At 39.3% G+C, this 10,469-nt stretch overlaps 1 protein-coding gene across 1 annotated transcript in view; it reads right to left on the bottom strand.

Moving 5' to 3' along the window:
- The window catches only part of DDC (dopa decarboxylase (aromatic L-amino acid decarboxylase)), a gene marked incomplete at its 3' end in the record, with an annotated part of 39,097 nt that extends 34,270 nt beyond the window's left edge, over window positions 1–4,827 (bottom strand). The window contains exon 1 of the mRNA XM_009071770.1: window positions 4,627–4,827. Within this exon, the coding sequence (XP_009070018.1) occupies window positions 4,627–4,827 (201 nt within the window). The remainder of the gene's footprint in view (window positions 1–4,626) is intronic.
- Between the last annotated feature and the right edge of the window lie 5,642 nt (window positions 4,828–10,469).

Raw genomic sequence — 10,469 nt, 5'->3', positions numbered from 1 at the left:
CATCTGCCTAAGGATGGACAATAAGCCAGTCAAGAGCCTGTGGGTCAGAACTGGTGAAGATTTCAAGATGGGCAACAATTGGATTGGGTGTCTGCTATAGACCACCTGATCAGGAATAAGTACATGAGTACAGAATTCAGACAGCTGGAAGAAACCTCATGTTCACAGGTCATAGTCTGGAAAGACAATAAAGCAGGACACAATCAGTCCAGGAGGTTTCTGGAGTGCACCGATAATTTCCTAACACAGGAAACTGTGGAGACACTGATAAGGATGTGGGGGACAATGTGGGACTGCAGACTTATAAACAAGAAAGAACTGGTCAAGGCTGTATCTTGGGTTGCATCAAAAGCAGCATGGCCGGCAGGTTGAGAGAGGTGATTCTGCCCCCCAACTCCACTCTTGTGAAACCCCACCTGGAGTACTGTGCCAAGCTCTGGGGTCCCCAGCACAGGAAGGACATCAACCTATTGGAGCAAGTCCATGGGAGGGCCACCAAGTTCATTAGAGGGATGGAACATCCCTCCTATGAGAATATCCTGAGAGAACTGGGATTGTTCAGCCTGGAAAAGAGAAGGCTTTGAGGTGACTTTATTGCAGCCTTCCATTACCTGAAGGAAGCCTACAAGAAAGAAGGAGAGGGACTTTTTACAAGAGCATGTAGTGACAAGACAAGGGTGAATGGATTAAAAATGAAATAGAGTAGGTTTAGATTACATATTAGGAAAAAATTCTTCGCTGTGGGGGTGGTGAGGCACAGGAATAGGTTGTCCAGGGACCCTGTGGATGCTCCATCTCTGAAAGTATTCAAGGTCAGGTTGGATGGAGCTCTGAGCAAACTGGTCTAGGGGAAGGTGTCTCTGCTCATGACACTGTAAGATGCCTTCCATCCAGGCCATTTTATGATTTTATGACTCTATGATGTGAAAGTCAGGGTCAGCCTTGACTGTAGTGATCATGAGATGGTGGAGTTCAGGATCATGAGAGCAGAAAGAGATGTACAAAGCAGATCATAATCATGGGCTTCAAAAGAGCAGACTTTGGTCTGTTATGGGACCTGCATGGAAGAATTGTACAGGAGACAGACATGGACCAGAGAGTGGTCTAGGAGAGCTTGTTGATTTTCAAGGATTATCTCCTCCAAGATGAAAAATGGTCCACCCCACATGCAGGAAGTCAAGCAAAAGTGTCCAAGAGGTCTTCACAGATGAACAGCTAGCTCCTAATAATGCTCAAATGTAAAAAGGAAGCACATAGGAGAAGCAAGGACAGTCAGCTGGTCCAGGAAAGGAGCGCTATGAAGACACTGTCTGAGTATGTAGGGACAGGGTTGGGAAAGCCAAAGCCACCTAGAGTTGAATCTGGTGAGGGATGTGAAGGGCAACAAGAGAATCTTCTGCAGGTTCATCAGAACTAAAAGGAAAGTAGAGAAAATGTAGTTCTGCTGTGGAATGGGGTTGGGGACTTGGTGATAAAGGACAGGAAAAGGTCTGAGGCACTCAATGCTTTTTTCACCTCAGTCTTTACTGGTAAATTTCTTTCAGGAGTCCCAGGCTCCTAAGATGCATGAGATAATCCTTGAGCAAGGAAGACTTCACCTGAAAGAGGATCAGTTTAGGACACATTTCAATAAACTGGTCATACATGAGTCCATGGAGCCTAATGGGATGCACTCACAAGTGCTGCAGGAGCTAGAGGATGTCATTGAGACCACTCTCGAATATCTTTGGAAGGTTACAGCAACTGGGGAATATTCTGGAGGACTATAAAAAAAAAAAGCAAATGTCACTCCTAACTTCAAGAAGGGCTATAAGAAGGATCTTTGAAACTACTGGCCTCACCTCAAAATCCCAGGGAAGATGATGGAACCTTTAAGCTATTTCCAAACATGTTAAGGAGAAGAAGGTGATTTGGGCTAGGCAGCAAAGATTTATGAAGGGGAAATCATGCCTGAGCAACTTGACAGCCTTCTACAAGATGACTGTCTTGGTGGACAAGTGGAGAGCACAGGATATTCTTAAGACTTTCAGTACTGTCTCCCGTAACATCTTTACAGACACACTGATGAAGTATGGATGCTAGATAAGTGGATGCTTAAGTGGAGTGAAAACTGGCTAAACTGCCAGGTTCAAAGGGTTCTGATTAGTAGCATCAAGTCCAGCTGGAGACTAGTGATGTATCCCAGGAACCAATACAATGGCCAGTACTGTCTAACATCTTCATTAATGACCTGGATGATGGGATAGAGTGCACGTTCAGCAGTGTTTCAGGTGACATAAACTAGAAGGAGGTTTTGATACACTGTGCAGTCATGCTGCAATTCAAAGGGACCTTACCAGGCTGCAGAAATGGGTCAACAGGAATCTCATTAAGTTCAACAGGGAAATGCAAAATCCCATAACTGGGGAGGAATAACCACCCGCACCAGTACAGGCGAAGGATTGGCTGGCTGTCAAACAGCTCTGAAGAAACAGACCTGGAGGTCCTGGTGGACAAACTGAACATGAGCCAGCAATGTGCCCTTGCAGCAAACAAGGCCTACATTAAGAAAACTGTAGGTCAATCCTTCCCTTCTACACAGCACTGGTGAAGCCACACCTGGAATACTGTGTCCAGTTCTGGGTTCACAAGAAGAAGAATGAAAGACATGGTCATACTGCAGTGATTCCAGTGGAGTACCATAGAGATGATTAATTGGAACATCTGTTATATGATAAGTGACTGAGAGAGCTGGGATTGTTCAGCCTGTGGAAATATCAGGGGATATCTTGTTAATGTGTATAACACCTCATAGGAGGAAGTAAAGAAGATGAACCCTAACCCTAACCTCATGGCAGTATCCAGCAACAGGACAACAAGAAATGTGTACAAACTGAAATAGAGAAAATCCCACTAAAATATAAGCAAAAGATTTTTACTGTGAGGGTGGAATAGGACAACAGAGACATATGAAGACTTCATGGTTGGAGATATTCAATGACCAAATGGACTTAATCCTGAACATCCTGCTCTAATTGACTTGGCTTTGAGCAGTGGGGGGTGAACTAAATGATCTCTAGAGAGGCCATCCAATCTCCACTGGATTATGACCTTGTGATTCTGTGCTCATGTGAGTCTTCAAAACACAGGCAGAATCAGAGTTACTATAAAAACTGGGATTTATGTATTTGTGCTCTTTGTGTCACTAACACTAACTTCACGCCAGTGGAAAGTTTTGGATGGAACATTTCTTCTTCAGAATGTCATTTAGTAAAAGTAAATTTGTTTGCAGGGCATGTAAATATCAAGAAAAAATCAATTTAGTTAAGAGGGCATATGATGTGTTGATGATATAATTGGGATTCAATGTGTCACTTTATTCTCAAATGATTCATCTCTTGTTTTTTAATCTGATATTATTTTATTGAATGTTCTCAAGTGTTCAAAGCAAAGTGGTTTTTTGTCTCCTTCAGAGACATTAGTATTTTCCTCCAATGAAAAAGAAAATACAATCATATCTATGAGCAGCAATTAAAGTATTTGCATGCATTGGACATAATTCTCATACCTAATCTGCACTGATTTAATTCTGTTGCATTTAAAACTTCATCCACAAATTTTTAGAAGAGTGGAGTGACTTCAATTGACCTTAGTGGAGATTTTGCCTGTTAAAAGGACAGCAGGGTTGGCTCCAAGAAAAACAGATAAAGTCATATTGAATATCAAATATTTACATTGGTCAATGAAAAGGAATTGATATTATAGTACACTGACTAAACACATTTGCAGATTGTGATGTCCACTTGCACCACAATCATATCACCTAGCTACATCCAGAAAAGCAACCAAAGTGGTTATTGCAGAGATCCAAAGGAGAGATTCCTCATTAATATTTAGTAATAATTCAGATCTCTTCAAGCTATTTAGAGACCTTAGGAGACAAGCATATATTTAAAATAAAAAAATGGCATACCATGAGTGGAAAAACAAGAATGGTATACATGAGTGGAAAAACAAGAAAGATGCAGACCTGGATAAATGCCAAATGTTTTGTTCTGCTTTGTCTGTTCAACACTGATCTATCCAAGGACTAATATTTAGGTAGTGGACATCTGCCTTATAAGGTACTAGAAGAAGTTGACATTTACAAGAGTAAGTCAACAGAACAAGTATTAGGGAGAATCCTTTCTAGTCAACTCTGTAATAAAAAGAAGTCTCCCAAGAGAATTTTAACATTTAAAGATCAGCTTGAAGGAACACCTTAGACACAGCAGACCAAAAAAAAATACCATTTTGTAAAGTATTTACTGTGCTATGCAAGTAGGAAAAATATCACATGAAATTGAAAGTAGTGAAGCTTTAACTTAACCAATTCAAGGGAGGAAAGGGGATTATTTCCAAAAGTAAGCCTGACATGAAGCAAAAGAATGATTCGATTATTTCTAGCAAGAACAGAAAACATTGTTTGTGCAATGTGTTTGATCATATTTAATACATAAAGCAGCCTGCTGCCTTCTGAAAGCTAATCAATGTGGGTACTTATGTTTATAAGGTCTAGCTGCACAGCCTTCAACTTACAGTTTCTTTAAAGTCTCTGAAAACCTAAATGCAATATCAAACATTACAGTACAGATCCTTTTTTCTTACCCCTGGCATAATGATCTTCTCAATGTCTTTAAAGACATCGTCAAAGCTCTCAGGATCCTGGGGTGCACAGTCCGCGATGAGGGGCCTTAGGTATCCTGGTTCCACATCTGGGAAGACCTGTCTTTTATCTATCTTCTCCAGGTAATCTGCAACATAGTCCACCATCTCCTTCCCTCTCTTGCGGAACTCTGCAGCATCCATGGGTATCAGAGTTCAGTGCTTATTATCAGAAAAACACTTTCAAACAAAAGGGGAAAAAAAAGTCATTTTTGCAAGAAAATTTCAGTAGTTTTAAACTTGTTATTCAGATGATTTATAGCATGACTCATATAGTCATGATGTAGATTAGCTTCATACAGATAGACAGTATCTTTAGCACAGAAGAACAGCAGAAGTACATTGATGAAGACTCAGAAATTATGGACTGAATTCCTACAACTGCTGGTTGAGACAAGGATGTGGCACTGTTAAATAGCACACCAACAACTCCCTCCTGCCTTATAAGAAAGAGGCCTAAGAAAATAGCATCTCTATTGTAATCTGTAACAACAAGCTCTAACAATCACAGTTATCACGGTGATCCACTGTGCTGCCCTGTCATTTATCTGCTTATCTCCTGTCTTGCCTCAAGATTTAGCTTCTTTACTCTTTCACTGTAAATGCACATGCTGTGTGATCTACAAAACCTTACTTCTTAATGAGATTTCAATTAGAATTCACTCTGAGTTGGTCGGTACTGTGTTTTGCAGGAAGATGTGAGTAAGTCCTGTCTGGGGTTGTCCATATTTCCTGTTGGGCTGGAGCTCCAGGTGTACTGTGAGCTAGACAGAGACTGTGTGGTCTCTGGTGAGACCACCAGAGATGGTCTGATATATGACTCAGCTGAGATGAGGTGGAGTTCGCCTACAAAGTGCTTTGCAAGCATAAATTCATAATATTAGGGTGCCTGCTTCTGCCACCCTGGCCCACCCAAGATATCAAGTATTTGGGCTAAGGATTTATAACTCAGGACATAAGTTTGAGAAAAGAGACCCTTCTGGGCTTTATTATATCTGCATTAGCACTTTAACATCACAAAAGAAAGACAACATTGATAAACAGTGTCTGAGAGACATCTCTGCTGCTACAAACAGAGGATCTGGAATTTGTGTGGAGCAGCAGCTGCTGCTATTTAGAATGGCAGGGTGCTGCTATAGGTCATGAACCACTTGGGAAAGCAAGGATCTGCACAGCAGGGACTTCTAGACCCCCCAGAGAATAGCAGTTCTTACTGCTATTATGCTTCAGTTATATTACCCTCTTTAACCATCATGTAAGGGTTTATTTGGCTTTCTCTGTGTCTTTCTGAAAGTAGAATTAGAACCTCTCTGAGATCTTGCTACTAAGTTGCTGGAAATACATTACCAGTAGTCATTACAGTCGTCAGAGGATTCCAGTGTGCAGCTTTGTGTGTCATCTCCCTTTTGAAAGACTGTGTTTAAGCAAGTATTTTTGTTTCTACTCCTCTAAAATCAGGATGATTCAATTTCAATACCTCCCAAATCTTATGTGCATTTACATTTAACACACCTTTGGTCACAGTTCAGAATTTTAATAAACTTTCTAAATAAACCGGCATGAACTGCAGCAATCAATATGCATCTCTGTGGCAGCAATCTAATTACACCCCAAGGCTCACTTCTTTGGTTCAGATATTTTTGCCAGAAGAAATCTAAATATTGTACTGTTGCACTTCTTTTTCAATGCATCTCTAACTTAACCCTTAACTTATGCTATTATTCTTCTATGATGCTTCATTCATCAGTTCATTGCTACAGGATGCTCTAAAGAACTTGCAAGAGGTAATCTGTTACTTTTTTTCTCCAGTTTCAGAGATGAAAGCTGTGAAAACAAGAATTTAATGCATGACTGACAAATTACTGAACTGACTCAGAACTTGAAGATTTGGTGTTTCCAGCACTACTATTGCTTACCACTGAGTTACAGTTATTCCTACAGACTTTTAAGCATGGATCAGTTCAGATGAGTGTCTCATTCTGTATCTGTGGGTCCAATGAACCATAAGTACAATGTCGAGACAGGTAAGAATATCACTATATAAGAGCATGACTATTCTACTCTCTAGCTTTACTTTGTAGGAATCAAATATAGGGCATCATTTAACATATAATTATTTTGCTTTTTCCCAAAAGATAAATCAAATTGCATAAATTAAATCTCACTGTGTGTAAGCTCAACACAGCTCACAAAAACACAGACAAAAATGACTTTAGCATATTACCACAACATAGATGGTATGTTATACAGCTTCTGACCACTCTTCTACCACCTAGAATTTTTACATCTGTGTGCTGGTTTGAAAGCAAACCAGTGAGAGACTCCGAGTCAGAAGTACAATTTAATATGAACAACACAACAAAAAACAACAACAAATGCAACAGTACAAAAAAATAACCTGACAGAGTCAGAAAGTAACCTGACACCCTGTCAGTCAGGGTGTTAGTAGTAGTCCGATTAAAATGGTAGCTGCAGTCCTCCTGGAGTGATGGCTTTGTTGGAGCAGTGATCCTGCAGATCTGCTCCTCTCCTGAAGGTCCAGCAGCAGCTCTTGTCCTCTGGGAATCCAGCAGGCAAAAGGCTACCTGTGCTGGTCCAAACCCCGGCTTATATCCCTGTGAGCATGTTTGGCTCCCCACCCCTGGGGTGAGTCACCTCACCATGGGACAAGGCGATAAGGATCACTGGGCGGAGGTGTCATGTATGGGTCCTTGGCAGCCCATTAATCAGAGACAGCCCCCCGAGGGAGCCATCAGGGACATGGTGATAAGGATCACTGCCCCACCTTCTTTAACAGCTTGTGGAGACGAAAATAGAATACATACCATTGCAACCCAGGACAATCTGAAATGTCTTTCCATTATAAGTAATATTTACAACATCTCGTTCCTATATAGCATGCAGATGTATTGTCATTTTTATTATTAGAAGCTTGGACAGAGTCCTTTTCAAATATCAGGATAGGCAAATTACATTTATATCTAAACATCAGATACACATTCTGTGGTTTCAGCCTATTGCCGTGGAACTGAAATTCGTCAGCTCAATTGGACAAAATACACACTTCAGATAATCACTGAGATATTATTTGTCATTTGCTAACTATAGTTCTTCCAGAGTCCACTGGCTTATCCTAACATTCTTTTGGCTGCAGTACTGCTGTCATAAATTGCTGTTGCAAAAACATTCTCAAAATTTGAGATAAAGAATTAAGTTACAGGGAAGCACAATGTTTTGCATGGGGGAAGTAATTGAACCAGGAAGCTTAAGCCTAAAGAATGGGAGGATGAGCCTTCCCTCCCAAACCTACCACAGTGGCTGCAGTGTTATAAATTGACATAAACTGGTATTTACTTAACCTCTAATATACTCACAATCCAGTGAAATACATCCATTTCAATCTGAAGCAAAGTATTTCATTCTTCTTCCCCCAAAGACAATACTGAGAAATTAGATATCTATTTTTTTTAATCCATGTATCTTCCTCAAAGTCCTTGCCTGAAAACTCCTCACCTACTGTAATACACATATGTCACAGGGAACTGTGAAGGCTTATTCCTGCAAGGAACACAGTGGTCATTCTTTTCACCTCCTATTTTATATCTGTTCTTCTGTGAGTGACAAGACCCACTTACACTCTCGTCCCTATTTTTATTCTCTTCCTGAACTGTTCGCTATAGATCTCACTTCATTGCTTGAAAGTACTACTTGCTATGGAAGGCACATCCAGCAGACAATTGTAATGCTTACCAGTTATTACTATAAAAATGCAAATTACTTCACCTCTCTACCAGTACAGAATATTTCTACCTCTTGCATGCATATACAATGCATGTACAATGCAACAACAAAATGCATAGAGACCTTCCCTCTATGCTAGCATATTTTAAGGATATAGAATGTGATTTTCTAAGAAGCAAAATACCTCAGACAACTCTACCCTTAGGGTTTAAAGTTAAAACACCGTTTGAGAGCATCTTTATTTTCCAAAGGGATGAGTGTTACAGTCTGTGTGCACTTGAAATGTCCACTTAAATCAAAGGAACTTAAATTGCAAAATAATGCAGGCTAAGCTACCAAAACTAAGTGGAAATTTCAGAGAAACTAAGCCTCTCTCTAAAGTATTTAACAGTGGTCTATTTTCTTGAATGCCCTTAAAGAGTGCTAAAGGCTCCATGCTTTCAGGGATTCCACAACTCCCAGGATGAATTTCAGCTTATTCAACATCTGCCAGCAGAATTGCAAGTGAGGAGAGCACAGCTTCTCAGGAGGCACCCTGCCTAATTATCAGCCTCTACCACGCTGTAAGCAGTCTGTGTGCAAATTCATCAACAGCCTCACTCTGATTGATAAAATGCAATTTTACCAAGCATATATTATGACTGAGCATTTTTGTTCCCAGCAAGAATCAATGGTTACTGTCACCACTTCAGATCAAATCCTACTTTACTGGAGAAGATCTGCTCTAAACTGCAGGTAAAAATAAGAACAATCATGTTAAATTATATCAATGCATCTTTTTTTATTCATATATAAATTCTTTGCTCATTGATTTTGCCAGAATTTGTCAAAGAACAAGTACAATATACACTAAAGCTGACATTTCCTTTGCTGTTTTGCTTAAGCTACTGAAATTAGAATATGGCTACATTTTATTTTAATGAAGTTACTGAAAACTGTTGTTAGTCTTTAGATTGTACATTCAGTGTAATATACACTTGCAAAGTTTACTACTTTATTTGAAACTGAACCATACAAATGAGCAGTTGACACACACTTAATTACTAAATACACTTATAGTATAATATCATGTTGATAACATTCAGCGGATTCATTATTCCTGTTAAAAAGTATTGTCTATATTTTTAGAATGGGGGGTGTATTTACTAAAAATATATGTAAAAGATATCTAAATACTACCAGAAAATTTGTTATGAGAAAGAAAAAGAAAATAAAAAGGATGAAAAGGGGGGAAAAAAGAGAGAAAAGAGGAAAAGGAGAACAAATATAGAGAAAGGTATATTTGATGCATCATAATTTTGTGTGTGCCTGTTCTCCAGTTCATCAACAGCTAACATAATGAAATCTTTTAGCAGGTCCTATTATAAAATACAGACAGGAAGAATGCACAGACACATTAATAACACCTAAAATTGATAGCTGTGTTTGCTCAAAAAAAAAGTAATAACTGTGTATCTTTCCAATAAATGAAGCAAGTGCATTTTTTATTCTGCCAACCGATTGTTGCAGAACAAAATGTAGTTTAAAGGCTCATGGTGCCACAGTGACACCACTGAAACCATATGAACTTCCTGCTACAAAACCCAACTGAAGATCTTGCAGCTGTTGCTACTGTTAAGCTACACTTCCACTGTTGGCAATAGGATATGGCCTGAATAATGACTTTAGGATGAATTTTATTTCAGCATAAGTAAAAAAAACCCTGGATCTACTCTGTACTTCTACTCTTGTACAGGCCAAAAATTAGGAATATATGTTACAGTCCCTACATTTTATTTTCAAAACTACATTTCCCACTTAGAAGTTGCTGGCTTTATTCATTGCTGTCACTGGTACAGAGTCTGCAACTTAGTAATTTTCCCTTCTGAGGTCTTCTAATAGTGATGGGAAAAGATTATTTATGAGGAAAACCTCGCCCTCAAAAGTCATGCATTTAATTTATCTGGAAATTTTATTATTCAAATTTTTTGACAGAGAATTTCTCAAGGTCTGCTCAGTTATTGCAAGCACTGCTGCACTTGGAAAGACAAGATACAAACTTTTGA

The sequence above is a fragment of the Acanthisitta chloris genome, unplaced genomic scaffold (genome assembly GCF_000695815.1).
Source record: "Acanthisitta chloris isolate BGI_N310 unplaced genomic scaffold, ASM69581v1 scaffold11673, whole genome shotgun sequence".
Taxonomy (NCBI): domain Eukaryota; kingdom Metazoa; phylum Chordata; class Aves; order Passeriformes; family Acanthisittidae; genus Acanthisitta; species Acanthisitta chloris.
The sequence above is the reverse complement of the archived record's forward strand: the minus strand, read 5'-3'. Positions and strand labels throughout refer to the sequence as shown.